This window comes from Sinohyriopsis cumingii, unplaced genomic scaffold (genome assembly GCF_028554795.1).
Source record: "Sinohyriopsis cumingii isolate HCF-2022 unplaced genomic scaffold, ASM2855479v2 utg003566l, whole genome shotgun sequence".
NCBI classification, from domain to species: domain Eukaryota; kingdom Metazoa; phylum Mollusca; class Bivalvia; order Unionida; family Unionidae; genus Sinohyriopsis; species Sinohyriopsis cumingii.
Window position 1 is genome coordinate 3,673 of NW_028316531.1, and position 19,339 is coordinate 23,011.

The 19,339-nt window shown below is 36.5% G+C and overlaps 1 protein-coding gene across 1 annotated transcript; it reads left to right on the forward strand.

The window, feature by feature from the left end:
• The first annotated feature begins 10,436 nt into the window (after positions 1-10,436).
• LOC149769598 (uncharacterized) lies at positions 10,437-13,129 on the forward strand. The gene has a single exon (XM_089949828.1). The coding sequence runs from the start codon at positions 10,555-10,557 to the stop codon at positions 12,517-12,519; it is 1,965 nt and encodes a 654-aa protein (XP_089805954.1). The 5' UTR covers positions 10,437-10,554; the 3' UTR covers positions 12,520-13,129.
• Positions 13,130-19,339: the final 6,210 nt, after the last annotated feature.

Sequence of the window (19,339 nt, forward strand, 5' to 3'; positions counted from 1 at the left end):
CTTCTCTTTCCATATGGCTTAAGTTTCCACCATACTATGCATCATCTGAAAAATTCTCCACAAGCATACATTCATGTTCATACTACCATTGGAACCTACGAGATCATGTGTCATAGGTCACGGTGGTTATTACATTTCTTACTAGACATTCTTTATGATTACATCGATTAGAAAATATATTCCAAATACACCAAAGTTTACGGTCTGCGATAAAAACGGTGTAGGAAAGGCTACGTACGTCATTAAATACACCCGGATGGGCAAATAAAATATATTTATGCTACATTCAGATATTGGGATGAAACGATTGCTTACCATATGAAACTGAAAAATGTGCGACAAATGAACCAACCGAACAAATTATTGGTCTCACCCCGTCTTGATTACTGTTCCAATCATCTTCGCTAATCAAGGCTCCGATATGCTAACCTATCTAGATAGGACATGTCTTTACTTTGGCTAGCAAAGTTGTATTTAATCACACATTGCTGTGTAATAACATAACTTGTTTTAACAAATGTTCTAAATGAGATTTAGTAGCGACCGGAAGAATATTATCAACTAGTGTACTTCGATAAGATTGAACGTCCTCTTTACACTCGAACCAGGAAGTTATAATGCCAAGTCGGTGACCTAGAATGTACATAGACGTTACTCCAGTTCGATGATTTAAACCGGGTATAGTCATTTTCCTGTTACATGCCTCTGAAATCTACAATAATGGTAACCTCTGATCTAATTACCAGTGATGACATCCCGAGCTTTTCCTATTTGTCTCGGAGCGTTTAATATACCACGGCAGTTAACTTGCATGCACTGTTTCTGTGAAAACTGTCTCAAGTCATGCATTAAATCACAAGGCTGCAAAAAATGAGGATACAGACAAAACTGAGTGCCCAGTGTGTCAAACTGTTGTTCATCGTCAACACAGAAGAACATCTATAGAATGTCTGACGTATCGTCTGCCAATAAATACGGTCCAGCTTTCAATTTCATCAGAATCGGATGTGAATGTCATCAGGTCCTGCGACGCTTGTCAATCAAGAGATCTCACGAAATCTGCCGATGGCTACTGTGTGGATTGCGAAGAAGCGATGTGCGTCGAATGTAAGGTGGTCCACCAGCATCAAAAAGCGACTAAAACACACTCCATAGTTTCCATCGAGGAGCTCACTAGAAGCCCAAAAAATGCTATGAAGTATGCAGCCGCATTCAACTGCCTTGTGCATGAAGACGAAAATATAAAAGTCTACTGTACAAATCACAAACTTCCCTGCTGTGTAATTTGCTGTGGTTGCGAGTCACAGAAATTGTGATAGTGTTTTAGATTTAAAAGCAGAAGCATCAACACTGTTGAAAGAAGAAGATCACGGATTCATTATAGAAAGCTTGAAAACACTTGAAATCACTTGAACAAGTTCAACGAGATTAATAACGAAAACACAAACAATCTGGAATGTCAAATGAAAGTCGTAACTGCAGCGATACGAGATTTGAGAAAGAAATTAAATGATGCACTTGATTGATTTGAGCGGAAAATAAAAATGGATGGAAACCTAATTAACAAAAGAGATATGATACAAAAGCAAGAAGAAAACGATGCATGTCTATCATTAAGGAATGCTATACGAAATTCTCGTGCCATGTTAGAGGTTATGAACCGAAACGGCATCGACATTCAGAAATTCCTGTTTACTAACAAGACAAAATCACAGCTGAGGTCGTGCTATGAGCAGATCCATGAGAAGCTTAAGAAGATCGATAAGATCACATTGCAGTTAGAAGCTGATCCTCTACTACAGCCTGTGATGGAGGGTAAAATCGCAATATTAGTGAAACAGTCAGAAACTTGGGATTTCTCTTTAACAGGAATGAAAAAGTACACAAAGCAATGCCCATTAGAAGTAGCTGGCGTCTTCAAGATCAAAGGTCCAGGTGATAAGAATCCACGCTACACAGACTTGGTGTGCCTACCAGAACATCAAGTTATGCTGATAGATAACTACAATAGTAGATGGTGTCTGCTGGATTCTTATTTCGCAATATATTGAGGTACTCACTGTCAGGAAAGCCATGGACAGTCAGAGTGTTTGGTCGTCAGGAAGTGGAAGTGTTCCTGTGGGATAAGAATCTAATTAAGTTTTTGTCGGTCAAAGACAACACAGTCAGACATATCAGGATAATTAAAACCATACTACCATGCTTTGGTATTCCTATTTCTGGGAAGGGAAGTATTGTTGTGTCAGGACTGAACTTGGCCACAAATAAATGTTGCTGGAGTGTTATCAATGACGGGAGGAGAGGAGACGTCTTACCATGAGTTTTCGGACAAAGCATTGAGTAACAGTTTCCTTACTATAAATGGGTGCAAAACACACGTCTACATCTCGATATGGGCCACCAGTTCACTGTTCTGCTTTGAGTCGCAGGAAGAAGTCTCTTTGTCGACAGCCCAGATAATATGAAGGGTTCTTATGATATCGCTCTAGACATGGATGATGATGTAAATGTTGTGGGAAAAAGTCAAAGAATATTCTTCAGTTATCACCAGATGGCTCTGTTCTTAAGATGCGTATAGCAGGGCTGCCACAAGACCTAGCTGTAATCCCATACAACGGGACTGTTACGTGTTTATGCTCTAATAAACAGTAATAAAAGAAAGAGTGAAAACAACAAGCTTTGAAAAATTTAACAAATAATTTATTTCCCTGAAGAAAAAAAAAACAATTAAAAAAATGAAACAAATAAGAACTTACGGTTTTAAGAATCAAATTGAAAAATAATCCAAGAATAATCCACGAATTAAATTTTAGAAGTCCTAGTTATAAAATGTTCTAATGAAATTTGAGTTCTAGTCCCGACGAAAAATCCAAAATGGAAGACAATGACGTAAACTAAAGCTAGTATAGTGCTGTTGTGTCTACATTTCTTTGTTATTCCACAGAAAATAATATTTCGGTGTATGAATTCCAAATAAAATTTTAAGAAATGTCTTTGTGCATGAATTCTGTATGAGCACTCAAATATTTCCAGGAAAAATAATTAATCTTTTAGAATCCAAATAATTTGAATAAAAATTAAAATGTAACTCCAAGCTGGTCACAAATAAACACTTTCCAATGTAAAGTAAAAGCCCAACTAAGATTATTTATCTATAGACAAAGGTTATACAGTCAAATTATGCGCAAAACAGATACCCGTATGAGGCTCAAGTGATCACATTCCAGAACAGCGTAGAAGGTATTCACATGTCTAAGGTCACGTATTCCTGTACAGCCTCGATTTTCCTATTATCATTCACACATTAAGAATGTTTTTTTTTTTAAAAAAAACCTTGTTTACTTGATTCTCAATCAAGGCAAGGAACTAGGTCAGCAACAGATACAAAATTCGGTGTTTACGACTAAACAGTCAGGTCAAACTAATTTCTGGAAAATATCAAATTCCTAGTAAACGAAATTACATTACTTTGACATGAAATAAAATTAAAAATAAAATGATTTTAAAACTTACAAATAATTAAATTAAATCAAATATACATTACAGGGACCAAAAACAAATTACTCTTAACAAATTTCTCCAGTCAAAAGAAAATTCATGTAATCAACGTCGGCTAGTTTGTTTAATACGTATTCGTTAATAGTTTTCAAAGACTTTTTAATAACGACTCCATTTTGGTTAAATTAGACTTAAAGTGTAGAATTTGTTTCTTTTGTACATATATTTTCGATCATACATATTTAGTGTATGTGCATTTTAAAGATTGCAGTATTCGTAACATTCCTTACTACATTATAATTGGTGATCTAATATTCTAGGTGTAATAATCCAGCATCTATTACCAAATTATTGATAATAATCACGGTAACTGATATTCCCTTGTAATTTTAATTAAAAAATAAATGGTCTATTTGTCTTAAACGTGAATGATGACCAACATACGTTTTTGCAGACCGCCTCACCAATTGATGTGTTATAACTTCTGAATGTCATCTAATGCTTTAATATACCCGTGTTTGATGTTTGTAGCATGCTATTTTTTGAATGGGTATCTTACCTAAGAAAGCATAAGCTAATACGTTTTCATTATGCAGTTTAGAGATGAAATATCACTATTCGAGGAACATGTCTAAAATAAGTTTATCAACGGTTCCTTTGTTATATACCTTCATTTTACTTAAAATATATTGCATATATCCGTGCAGCGTTTTAAAAGAGAAACCACGTGATATAGATGATGCAGTAGGAGTGTGTGTGTGTGTGTGTGTGTGTGATTTAGATTTTTAACGTAGCTTTAACTATTTTTCAGTCATATCGCTACGATGTCTGCAGTGTAACAGTTTATAGTGATGTCTAGTACTGGGGAATCATGCCCAGTCACATTATCCTGACACCAGGCCAACCAGTCCAAACACTAACCTCTTAATGCTGAGCGCCAAGCGAGGTAGCTGTTAGTACCATTTTTGTAAGTCTTTGGTATGACTCGGCCGGGGATCGAACCCACGACCTCCCGCATCCGAGGCGGACGCTCTAACCACTAGGCCACCGGAGCGGTCGATGCAGTAGGAAAGGTGATATCTCATGTTCTTCTGCATACAAATACTTTCAGATTTCAAAACTTTAAATCCGTTTTCGTCTGGCAATTTACGAACGATTTTAGGCGTTTCTGGAGCTGAAGGTCAAGTTTGTAATTATTTGTTTGGGAGGGGTGGAGGTATCCACAGTTAAGTCAGTTTGCTTTCTTTCATAACAAACTCCTTATCATTGGTGCCACCACACGGACAAGATCGCTATTCAAAAAAGAAAAAAAGAAGAAAAAATATACGCTGGTGTATTCTACTTAAAAATGACCCTGTGGATTTTATTGATATCCGAAACGGGCTCAGACTTACACAACCGATTACAAACAAAACAATTGGCAACTAAATTCGTCACGTGTATTATCAAACATACCTGATTGCATCATGCTGTGAATAAGGTGAAACTGATGACTATACTTGCAAGTTATCGTTTGCAAAATATTACATATACTAACAAACTTGTGACTTTTCTATAGTATAAATGGAAAAAGAAGCATACGATTCAAACATCGATTACTTTATATACTTCAAAGAGAATAAAAGTTTGCATTGTCATCTTACGGTTTGTTGAAACAACATAATTTCGGCATAGGTTCAAACGCATTAGTTTGTCATGCTGCGTTTCAATTTTAACTTTATATCAATATAAGTTAATATAATTAATATTCTCGTGCTAATAATCCAATTTAAAGTGCAAAATTCCTTTGGAAGCGTTTGCTATCAAGATCGCTAGTAGCTTCATTTGGTTAGAATGTATAAATCCCGTTCTTATGATTAACAATGTGTTTTAGACATACGTGTAATTCCCTGTTACGCTGATTAAACGAATGAGAAGTTAGGAAGTCTTTTCTCTTTCTCAACTTCTGTTAAACCCAAGGATACGCTAGGATCATATCTAATAAGAGACTTCATCAAGATTTCTCCCTCGATGACACGCGAATGAACATGGAACACTGCCGTCCTTAGTTGTTATTATTTACGATTCTGTCTACATAAATTTCCAACTGTGGAGCCATTTTCCAAGAGTGGTACCTTTCCAAGAGCGGCGCCTTTCCGTGTGTCGCGTTTTTCAAGAGTGGCGCCATGAGTAGATGCGAAAATCATCATATTACTTAGCAGCCGTTTTCATGACGATTGACGTAACATTTTGTAATACTAACATGGAGCTTGTGGTTTATAATTTGGATAATGACCCTCCCAAGGAGGTCAGATAAAAAAAGGTTCTGCTGTGATTTATGTAAAGGCTTCCCGACAATGATCTATAAATGAATAATGTTCCCTTAATTAATACAATTTTTCTTGTGCTTAATTTCAAATTGCACACCAAGTTCTTGCTATGTGTGTGTGTTTTTATTAATAACTTCTACCAAAGTGAATATTAATTATCTTCCCTCTTCTTTCATCCTAGTTCCGCATTGGAATACTAAACCGATTTAATACCACCTGTATTTGAACACACATATTCACATTTTGATGACGTTACGGATTATTGTGTAATGTACAATCCAGATTCTGTTCTTAAAATAATGTGATGTCATCACATACTTCTCAACCAGGAAGTAGTAAATATTTATAGGGAGTATAAAGTTATCGTGGTTAAACTTGCAGGCATAAAAATACCTCAGTCGGTCAATACATATGTAGTGTTTTTTAAACCAGCAGTATATTATTATAAATCTTATTATACTCAGTTCAAATCAGTAAAATATATGTGGGTGTATGCATGTATGTATGTATGTATGTATGTATGTATGCACGCACGCACGCACTTACGTACGTACGTATGTATGTATGTGTGTGTAAGTAATTATGTATGTATGTATGCATGCATGCATGCACGTATGTATGTATGTATGTATGTATGTATGTATGTATGTATGTATGTATGTATGTATGTGTGTGTGTGTGTGTGTATGTATGTATGTGTGTGTGTAAGTATGTATGTATGTGTGTGATGTATGTGTGTGTGTGTATGTATGTATTTATACATGTATGTATGTCTGTATGTATGTATGTATGTAATATCACGAAATCATAGTCATATTTTGTGTATATGCTCGTTTGTTAAGATAAAGTACTCTGTACAAGTCAATGTAATATATGGTCTAATTTAGACAGAATCAGAGTGTGTAATATAATCTGGATTCTTGGAATATTTTAGATACCTATTAGTAGCAAATAAATATTCTTTTGGATGCATGATCTGACTATTTTGTCTTTACAAACCCTTAACAATTCCCCGTGTACCTACTCTCAATAATGCAACAATTTTGGGTATATGAATGTTTATTTAAAATGTTTTTTAAAATGTTCTTTCAAATACTAAATATGTATCATGCATTGCCCTTTAAGTTATCTGCTTTAAACAATAAATTTAAAACATGAACGGTTTTATTATTTAGAAATAAAAAGTCCTTTTTGCAGTCAGTGTAATGGTGAATGTTTTGTAGATATTTTGTGGCAGCACATTTTGTTGTGGTCAGCTTGACATGTAAATATTAAGATTGACATATGGGCTAGGCTAGCAACATATTGGCAGCTTGTGATGATTAACCTCTCTTGATTGGAGGCATGATTGATTTTTAATTAGTACCCGCTAGGATAACGGTCCTACATATAGTTTAGGCTCCAGTGGACGAAATGACAAAGTAGACACATACCAGAGGTAAATTTTGGGAAATCTTTAGCCATTTGAAATAGGTGTCATAATATGACATTATCCATACTAGTTATTAATAAAGGCGCTAAGAGAAAGTTAATCCTGATTGACTAAGCTAAACGATCAGTGTGTTTCCAGGACGAAAATCAATATTTTCAGTAATTTCCCTTGCGAAGCTCTGCAATCCAGTCTTTTCCGTGGAAGGAGAAGATTTTCACTCCGAGATCACTAAAAAGTAATTTTCTCGTTAAAATTATCCAAAGGACGTCGGTATGGAAGGCTTTGAGAGACCCGAAATTAAAGAGAGATTCCGCTGCATAGAATGATCTAGTCTCATAAGCACACAAAGTTATTGCCTCAATCACATACAACATGCTGACTGATGTAAGTCTCTAATTATTTGATGAATTATTCGTTTATATTCATACTTCAATTTTCCTTTACAATTGTAGAATTCCTACATCGGTCATTTAGATAAAACCATGAATTCATTATAGTAATCGATGAGATTGTGTTTGGTTTTGCCAACTGCAATAATTTTGGAAATCTTGCATCAGTACAGGTCGAATGTTTTAAACCTAGGTTTATTTTTATATACACAAATTGTTCGCCTAATGGGTGAAAACTGCGTTTTCTTTGTGAAACAGCAGAAATCATATATGCCAATACAGGTTTGTAATTTTAATAAATGCAGTCACATTAGGTGACAGTTGCCGTCTTTGTTGCTGGGGATAATAGGAGAGTACAGTAAGCAGTGACCAGCAGTTTATGGGAATTTCACGGTATCTACCGCCAATAAATGAGAGTTAGTCGAGGTCGACAACAATATTTTGGACAGAATTGTTGACAATTAGTCCTCAGATGAAGCTTGTGTGAAAGTAACATCAAACATGAGACGGGGGGCAGGTACTTTGCTGCTGAAATCTTGCAGTGAAGTTTAAAAAAAAAAAAAACAGACAAAATAAGAAAGGCTCGATGAGGTCAAACATGATGGGAATAGCTGTTTATTTGAACTATAAACTCCAAATGTTTGATCCAATAATATATTATCTCAAAATGATGATAATGATGATGATGATATTCATAGAACAGTCTGTTACTAATTGTTGTTGTTGTTGATGATGATATTGATGATCATGATGCTGATGATGATGATGATGATGATATTCATAGAACCGTCTGGTAATTGTTGTTGTTGTTGTTGTTGTTGTTGATGTTGTTGATGATGATGATGATGATATTCACAGAAACGTCTGGTATGTTGATCATCAATCCGCTAAAGTCAGCGACTAAATCACAACAGACCAAGCAAAATGCAAGGCCAGAGTGTGTGAGATCATGGAATAAAGTTCAGTAACCTAACTTTTTCAGCTTTCAACCATTAAATTCTATAATTTTTAAGTAAACAAGAAATATACAGATTTGCTAAATATCTTTTCTCTTCTAAATGCTGGATGCACCACTGGACACGACAGCTGCAATGTGCGTGTGTGTGTGTATGTGTGCGTGCGTGCGTATGTATGTATGCATATATGCATGTTTGTGCCTCTGACACCTTATGTGATCACCCTCAATTAGAGCGGTAGAGTAATCAACCCAAAACTACCTTGTATCTCAGCAATAGGTATTTCCAATCATGGATGGGAGGACATGCATACTGGAGTTGTCTCCCTTTCATAGCTGGAGTTGATTGTTTTAGGGCAGAGGCAACACGGGGTCGAGTTGTGCAAAATAAAGTTAGATGTATGCTGTTCTTCCTGCTCTCCATTAAATTTACCTCAGGAAACTAATTGACATTTTGTTTTATTTTATTGTTTCCTGACGGAACATGGCAGCTGTTTGAAAAGTCCTATTTGTAAACTTATAAAATGTAAGGAGAAAATCACGTACATAAATTAAAACATTCATTAAAAAAAATAAGTTCAGTGAACAAAACGTTTTTGAACGCCACACTGTAGCTACGGATTCGAAATCCCTTACGGACTAGTTTTTTTTTTTAATAACGAGAAGATGGATAAATTGATAAACAAATAGCTCTACATTAAATTCACACAATCAGTACGAAACCTAGGTGTTACTCTGGACAGTACTCTCACATTGCACCAACATGTCATGAACATATGCAAGGCTGCATATCTTGAGCTGAGAATCATCAGCTCAATTCGTAAATATCTTTCAGTTGATGCCACTAAAACACTTGTGTGTTCATTAGTACTTTCAAGACTGGACTATTGTAACTCAATTCTGTCTGGTTCATCTCAATATCTACTCCAGAAACTTCAAAAAGTTCAAAACACAGCTGCTCGGATCATACTTAGAGTACCACGATCAGAGCACACCTCCCCGCTGCTCTGTACCCTACAATGGCTATCCATTCGATCCAGAATCAAACACAAAATTTGTTCTCTGTGCTACATTTCACTGTCGGACTCTAGTCCAACATACCTATCTGACCTCACCCATGTGTACACACCAGCAAGATACTTACGCTCCTCTTCTGACAATCGTATACTCATTATTCCAAGTATAAAATTAAAGTCATATGGACAGCATTCTTTTGCATACCAGGGCCCAGCAACGTGGAATGAATTGCCCACTGAACTTAGACACAAAGACACAGTGATCACATTCAAGAGGGCTCTCAAAACTCACTTATTTCGACTGCAAGAACAAACTTAAAGACCTAATAATGTTTCCTACCTGAAATATTCTCAGCATGTTTTTTATTTTTTATTATGTTTCTTATCTTATAGATGTTGTCTAATGTTGTAAAGCGCTTAGAGCTTCTAAAGATTAGGCGCTATACAAAGTCCTCATTATTATTATTATTATTACCACAGAGACTGTAAACCGGAAACGGAAACAATCGGCTATAAACAAAAGAGTAAGGGTAAAATAATATCATACACAACTCTTAGTGTAAGGATTTCAATCTGTTAAATATATTCTGAAACCATAAAGCAGTTGTAGATTTTCGATGAATATCCTACTGGTAACACAAGGAGAATGTGACAAGTGCGATTTCATCTGATAGATAGAAACCAAGGCCGTTTTTCTCCATTTTCACACACAAAGAGTAACTATGACAACTGATGCGATCAAAATCGGTATGTGTTGACACGATTTGTTTAGACAAACGCACTCATTGCGTTTTAGATGCCTGGTTTAATATTGAATACGAACCAGTCTACTTTCGGACCAGGAAGATAGAGCGTCAAGGTGTGGATCTAAAATATACATAGACGTTGCTCAAATTCGATGATTTAAACATCGTATGGCCATTTTCCGGTTATATAATCTGTGAAACCGACAATAATGGCAACATCCGATCCAGTTGCTAGTGCTGATGAGAACCCAGGCTGTCCTATTTGTCTCGGAGCGTTTAATATACCACGGCAGTTAACTTGCATGCACTGTTTCTGTGAAAATTGTCTCCAGTCATATATTAAATCCAAGGCTACAAATATTGACGATGTAGATAAAATTGAGTGCCCACTGTGTCAAACTGTTGTTCGTCGTCCACACAGAGTAACATCGGTAGAAAGTTGGACCTCTCACCTGCCAATAAATACGGTCCTACTTTCAATTTCATCAGAATTGAAAGTGAATGTAACCAGGCCATGCGACGCGTGTCAGTCGAGAGATGTGATGAAATCAGCGGATAGCTACTGTGTGGTTTGCGAAGAGGCCATGTGCGTCGACTGTAACGTTGTTCACCAGCATCTAAAAGCGACAAGAACACATTCCATAATTTCTATCGAGGAGCTCACTAGCAGCCCACAAAATGCCTTGAAGTATGCAACTGCATTCAACTGCCCTGAGCATGAGGACGAAAATATAAAATTCTACTGTACAAATCACAAACTTCCCTGCTGTGTAGTTTGCTGTGGTACGAGTCACAGAAATTGTGATAATGTTTCAGATTTAAAGGCCAAAGCATCGACACTATTGAAAGAAGAAGATCCCGGATTAATTATCGAAAGCTTGAAAAGACTTGAAAATCACCTGAACAAGTTCACCGAGATCAATAACGAAAACATAAACAATCTGGAATGTCAAATGAATGTCGTAACTGCAATGATACAAGATTTGAGAAAGAAAATAAACGATACGCTTGACGAATTTGAGCGGAAAATAAAAATGGATGGAAACATCATTTACAAAGGAGAGATGATAGAAAAGCAAGAAGAAAACCTTGCATGTCTATCATTAATAAATGCTATTCGAAATTCCCGTGCTGTGCTAGAGGTTGTTAACCGAAACGGCACCGACATTCAGAAATTCCTGGTTACTAACAAGACAAAATCACAGCTGACGTCTTACAGTGACCAGATCCATGCGAAGTTTGAAAAGATCGATAAGATCACGTTGCAGTTAGAAGCTGATCCTCTGATACAGTCTCTGATGGAGGGTAAAATCGCAAAACTTGTGACAAAGTCGGAAAGTCTGGATTTCTCTATGACAAGAGTCAATAAGCCCCAAAAGCACTGCCCATTAGAAGTATCTGGAGTCTTCGATGTCAAAGGTCCAGTAGATAAGTATTCACGCTACACAGACTTAGTGTGCCTCCCAGAAGATCAAGTTATGCTCATAGATAACTACAATAATAGATGCTGTCTGCTGGATTCGTTAATGTGCATCATATCGAGCTACTCACTGCCAGGCAAGCCATGGAGCGTCAGAATGTTTGATGATCAGGAAGTGGCAGTATCCTTATGGGATCAAAATCAAATTCAGTTATTAGCGGTCAAAGACAACACAATTAGACCTACCCGGATGATTAAAACCAGACTGCCATGCTTGGGTATTGCTATTTCTGGAAAGGGAAGTATCGTTGTGTCAGGACCTAACTCGGCTACAAATAAATGTTACTGGAGTATCATCAATGACGGAGGAGAGGAAACGTCTTACCATGAGTATTGGGACGAAGTATGGAATAACAGCTACCTGGCTCTAAATGCGTCCAAAACCCGCGTCTACGTCTCAACATGTGGCACCGATTCACTGTTCTGCTTTGACATGGCAGGAACAAGACTGTTTGTCTACAGCCCTGATAATCTGAAGGGTTCTTATGGTATCACTCTAGACACGGATGATAATGTATATGTTGTGGGAAAACAGTCTAAGAATATTCATCAATTATCACCAGATGGCGCTGTTCTTCAGATACTTACAGCTGGTTTACCACACGGCCTAGGTGCTATTACATTCAACAGGACCAAAAACCAATTACTCTTAACAAATGATTCCACTCAATTGTATGCAATCAAACTTGGCTAATTTGTCACATAGATACCCTAAGGTTGAGGTATATTCAGCGAAGGTCTATTTTGTATCGCATCATTATACATTTTTGAATAAGTAAATATATACGTTAATGAAGCAGAATATTCATTACATTTATTATATTTCATACTGTGCTGTTCTGATGCTTTAAGAATTGGATATTTGCATAATCACGTGATAGCAGGTGTCTTACAATGGACAATGGACAAGATGGATTAATACGGTCCAGCTAATGTTACCATTTTAAAAATATCTCATTTAAAAATAGTCTTTAAATTTTTTTTTTTTTTTTTTTACTACTTATTTTCACTTAGTGTTCTATCAGACACTTGGACTATACTTACGTGGTTTCTGATTCCGTTACATTTTTAATCATTTTCAACGACTTTTTTAATGGTGAGTTAATTTTGGTTAGAGTTAAAATACAGGATTTTTCTTGTACATATGTAGTTAGATTGAAATTGTGATTATTAAGGAACCATGAAAATATTAATAATAATAACTGTAACAGACATTTACTTGTAATTTTATTTAAAAAATAAATGTTCCAGTTGTCTTGCCTGTGAATGAAGATATAGATAAATAAAATTTCGGACTGCCTCAACGATTGTTGTGTTAAAGCTTCTGAATGTGAACAAATACCTTAATATAATACTCCTACATGACTGAGGTTTGTACCCTGATAATGAATGGATGCCTTTCTTGCCTAAGTAAGCATAAAGCTATACGTTTTTATTAAGACATTTAGCGATAAAATATCACATTCCGTGGAATCCGTTTAATCATTATGTTCCGAGGAACCCCTCTAAATACCACATTCCATGGAACCCTTCTTCGTGATACACCTTCATTTTACATGATATTAATTGCATTCGTAAGAGCCGCTTTGGAAAGCAACTATTGCCAGTTTTCAAAAGATGATAAAATTGTTGCAGTAGGGAAAGTAATATGTCGTGTTTTTGTGCCTGTGTTATTTTGACCATTACATATTGTGCCTTAATCCTTGTTTTAAAGTACTTACATACAGCAAATTACACGGTGACATACTTTGTTTCGTTGTTTCTTTGTATTCGTCAACGTAAAATAGTTTAAGACAGTATTCAGGATACGGCAAAAATGCAGTGAAGCAGTACATTATAAAATTTACCGTCTCGAGAAAACTGTACAAATCACTCTTGTAGAGGGATCTCAAATGCAGACGAAACATCAAGTTTTCTAATGCAACAGGACATCTCTTGTCATGAGTTAAGTTTTAAACATCTAAGGAGGGCATGAAATAACACCATTTCTGAAGCAATCACTCATGCATAGAGCAGCACCGAGTCGATAAAAGCAAAGAGGATCCATTTGAGCTATTAAGAGGAGTTTTCCAATAACATTGGTTCCATCCATTTAAATATCAAATTGAAAAGAAAACCTGCGCCTCTCAGTTTATCAAGTTGTAACAAACATCGAAAAATGTGATTCCATCGGTTCGTAGTTTTTCCTTTATTATCTCTAGGAAAAGTATGCTAAATGTGAACATAGAGTAGCCGTATATCATGGAATATACACGAGGGCTGAGGATATATACTCTGAAGAAGAAAAAGACTGGAACATGTAAATATTAGTGTATGTACAGAAAGATGCAAACTACCTGAATCCTAGTTGAGTGAATTACCAGGAGAAAATTCATCAAAAGTCGAGCCAGTGATATGTTTTCAAATACTCGTATCAGAATAACTAAGATAATGCATATTCCTTTCCATTAAGAACAATGTTTAAATGTGTTTGTCATTTTTTAATTTCCTTGTAAGGCGGGGATGTTTTCTGGTGGTGACTTTTCCTGGGTGTCCCGCTTAATTTGGTTTTCGTTATCTAGGGGTTGACCGCCCTCGGTGTTATTGCCCGGTTCGAGTAAATATAAATATAAGTGGTGAAACAAGGTGAAATAGATAGAGAACTGAGCAGGTATATAGAACAAACTATCACGAGCCCCAGTACATGTAAACAAACAATCAATTACATAAAACAACTGTGAGAATTCATTACACCAGGAATATACTCTGCTTTTAGAAATTAAACTTTCACCGAATTACAAAGAAACACAATATATTTATATAAAACAGCCGATCTGTTTACTCATAGATTTAATTCATCATATGATTAAGTGAACAATCGAAGTCAACGTCTTGTACAATTGCATAACCTGCTCGTCCCAGTTTGTTCTGCTTCCACTGTAGCTGTTCAGATCTCAGAATGATGCTTTCCACCATCCGTCTCAGGATACTCTCAGAATACGTTTCAGATATTAATACGTCGCAGGATTGCGTTACAGGATTATATGTCTCACTGCACTTCTCTCTATACTTCTCAGTATACGTCTCAGGGTAACGTCACTTCATACGTCCCAGGAGCTATTTTCTCCCTTTTAAATAGCTATAAATAGAGACAACCTAAATTTCCTGTTATTTATGATACAGGAGATTTTGCATTATCCTCCCTCGTTATCAGATTTTGCTATCAGTGTTAGATGCTAAGACTATCAATCGACTCCACATGTCCTATAATGACCCTAGTTAGTCAAATGGCTAATTCGTTACGCATTGACATCACACATTAACACCACACGAGCCTGGGGTTAATTTACACAGAGAATAAATGGGATACATTACATTAATTACTATATCATTTCGGTCAATACACACTTACTCTTAATCATACGTGAAATCTTCTAAATTCGGTGAATTCACACGGATTCTCGTAATCATATCAACTAATGTAAATGCATTAAATTCCTAGAACCTAATTCTTATGCAAACAAGACGACAAATTCAAACAATTCGTCAAACTTATCTAAAGAAGTTTAATGTACGACTTCCTATGCATAAACTCAATACAGTTATACTTCATAAAGCAAATTATTATACGAATTGTAGAAAAAAGATTCATGCAAATACAAGTAAATAAATTTAGCAAAGCGTTATATATGGCATCAACAAATTTCATGGAATCGTCGCACTACATTTGCTTTCAACGTTCCCCCCTGTAATCGCCAAATTAGTTCGTCGGTTTCTTTCGACAACAGTCCCCTTTGGACAACAGTTCTTTTACGAGGTATTTCTTGCAAATCCTCGGAGCCTACTCTGGTTTCTCTCGCAGAAAAGCTTAGACTGATTAAAATTTCCGATGTGGCGAATTTAAAACCTACAGAATTTTGTGTGGGAAATACGCCCCTCATTAAACGTAACCAATCAGAATCGAATCTCTCTGCCGCCTTTTCCAGAGGCGCCAAAGTCGGGGTCAGCTTGACCTGGTAATTTGAGTAACAGCTTCTGCGATTTCTCAATTGTGACAACTTTACCGTGAAAATGAAGTTTACAGTGTCCATAATAGTTCGTCTGGCTGCTGTATAAACAAATGCTTAATTAGGAACAAAATTCCCCCTCTAAAGGACATTACCGAACACGGTAGTATGGCGATATGATCCGCGCCTGTCTCCATAAATCTAATTAATGGTTCTCTGGTCTCAACTAATGTATTCTTGTTAGATAGCCAGAAATTTGCCCCTTCACATTCCTTATCGATTTTATGTCAGAGAGCTAAAATGTCAGCAATTTATTTATAATTTTATGCATTAAGAACTAACTTTTTATTATAAGAGAAATACTCAAAAATATAAATGAAGGAATAATCCAACACTTTTATTTGAATGTTTTCAAAACAGGTATATTTGGAAGATAAAAACTAGGGATGGACAGGTAGGAAAATTTTAATGCTTGCTAGGGAACTACCCTTCCAAGTCGTGTTTCACCTTCCCATTCCGTCTGGTTTCTCCGACCGTCTGTGATCACAGTTTTGTCAACCATAAAACAATATTTTGAGTTGGTAAGGGGTGTAATATTACCGCCACCAAGACAAAACGGGAGGGGTGATGCGTCAAGAGCAAATTATTATCTTGAATCCTGTCGGTCTTGGTATTTTCGGGTAGAGCATAACCCGACTGGAACCCACCCATCCCTAACTGTTTCTTTTCTTAGATGGATGGACAAAAAAGAGAAAGGAAAAACTAATAGAGCAGCACCCACTCAAGTGAAAGTTTACTGATTAAACTATTTTTCTCCTGCTGAGAATATACTTTATAAATATAACAGCAACTCGTAGGATATACGGTTAAAATAAGGCCTGCAAATTTATTCTCCTCACCAGAGTAGAAATATCCATCAAGACAGAATTTGGTTGTCTTTTATACTACACAACAGAGATAATATATCCGTCAGGACTGAGTTTGGGGTCATCATACATACTACATAACAAAGGTACACGTAGTTGGCGGGGGGGGGGGCATTAAATTATACTACATGACAAGCGATACGTCAAGATAGTTTGGGGGCATCATATATACTACATAACCTAAATAAGATATTCATCAAGATAGAGTTTGGGGTCATCATACATACTAAATGACAAAGATAGACGTTGTTTGGGGTCATCGTATATACTACATAACAAGCGATACGTCAAGATAGTTTGTGGGCATCATATATACTACATAAGAGAGATACATGTAGTTTGTGATCATCATATATATTACATAACAAACGATACGTCAAGATAGTTTGTGGGCATCATATAAGTAGTGAATAGGGACGATTCAGGGACAATGGGACTTATCATTAAAAACACCCCTGGGACTATATAGGGACTATGTAAATTTAACATGGAGAAAACCCCTGGGACGATATAGGGACAAGGGGAATTAACATTAGGCAATAGTTCGTGGGACTGTCTAGGGACAAGGTTAATTAACATGGGGAAAAATCGTGGGACGATATAGGGACAAGGGAAATTGAACATGGGAAAAAAGTCTTGGGTCACTCTATTTTTTTTTTTTAAAAATTAAAAAAAAAATAAAAAATGGGGTAGGCAATTGAAAGTCAATATCTTTTCGAGACCTATGGGTGGCCCTGAAAAGGGCCTTTGGGTTTCTTCTTCTTCTAATTTCTTCTATTTCTCCACCAACTTCTTATTTTCTGTCCTACACTCTTTCTCTTCTTTTCTTTCTTTTCTTCCTTTTTTTCTCTTCTTTCTTCTTCTCCTCCTCTTCTTTCTTCCTCTTCTCATTTTCTTCTTCTTTTTCAATTTTTTCGTTCCATGCTCTTATCTTTATCCTTTCCTCTTCATCCTCCTTCTCCTCCTTTATTTCTTTCATCACAGCACTTATCATTTCCTTTACTTTTCTTAAGTTGTTAATCTCCATCTTCCCTCGATGGGGGCTATAAGAATAGTGATCCTCGTTTAACCTCACTAACATTTGCTCCATCATACCCAAATTGTCCAGGACGTCTTGCAATGTTTTCATTTTATCAAGCTGGTTCGAAGCCATCTTCTTTTTTATTGTTTGTAGAATGGTTTGAACGACAAATACTGTGGGTTCTTATAGTGAAAGCCCGGACGTGATGGAAAACATCCCCCCAAGACATAAAATTGATATTACCTAGATCATGACCAAACAACGCGCGGACGTGAAGGAAAACATCCCCTACTTTTCTCATTTCATATGATCTACTATCCACATACGTGAAGCAGCAATAAACTAACCAAAATCTACCATTCACACAAACCAAGCATCAAAATCAAATCCTATTCAAACCCCTAATCTACTATCCACACACGCAAAGCATTAAAATGAAACCCTAATCTACTATTCACACTAACCTATGCTAGCGCTTATTAACACACAATCATATACATTAACTTATACACTCACACTATGAAAAAGAGTCTGTGTTTATATTCATACTACTCTACATACACACATTGGCAAATCGATTGTTATTTCTTTTCTAGAGTATTGGGTAGCCCTGAAAAGGGCTGTTTGTTTTTGAACTCCAGTGACACCTGGTTAATGATAGCACCTTCCAGGCCTGGTACCACACACACATCTTCTTCCCCAGTCTCCTATTACTTTTTTTCTTGAAAGCGCAGAGGGAGGATGATTGGCTTCAGCACCCCAATCCTCTGTCTCTGGTATCTTGTAAGCCATCCTCTCTCCTATTTTCTTTTCCTCCTCTTCCCTCTGTCTTCTCTCCTCCTCTTCCTTCTTTATTCTTTCCTCTTCTACTATGGCCTCCGCGGCCAGTTCATTTAACAGGCGCCTGACATATTCCAGATGTATCTGGAGTTCAAGAAGTTTGCTTATTCTGGTATTCATTGTCTTGTTAACGAATGAACAGGGTAGCTAGACTACCCAGCGAGTTTCAAGTTATACTGAATGCGCGGACGTGATGGAAAACATCCCCTAAAACAAAATTGATCTTACCTAGATCACGACCAAACAACGCGTGGACCTAAAAGAAACACTCACTTTTTTATACTGCCCATTACTAATTTTAAAAAATTTCATTAATCACCTTAATATACTATTCACATACGCAAAGCAATCAAACCCCAAATATACTCTCTCCACACGTCAAACAGCAAAAAAAAAACATGATCTTAATCTACTATCCACACAAACGTACGTGAGCACTTACAAACACACACTCATATACACAAACACATACACTCACACTATAAAAAAAGACTCAGTGTTTATATTCACACTACTCTACATACACACATTGGCAAATCGATTGTTATTTCTTTTCTAGAGTTTGGGGTAGCCCTGAAAAGGGCTGGGGTTTTTTTTGTTTGCTATGGCAATCTTTTAGTTTCTAAGAATGCGACGTCCTCTGAGGATAGACTTTCTGACGATAGGTCTGCTTCTTCGGAAAGAGAAGAAGAACTCTTTCATGTCGATACGACAATCGACAAAGCCTCTGTCAGGTTCAGG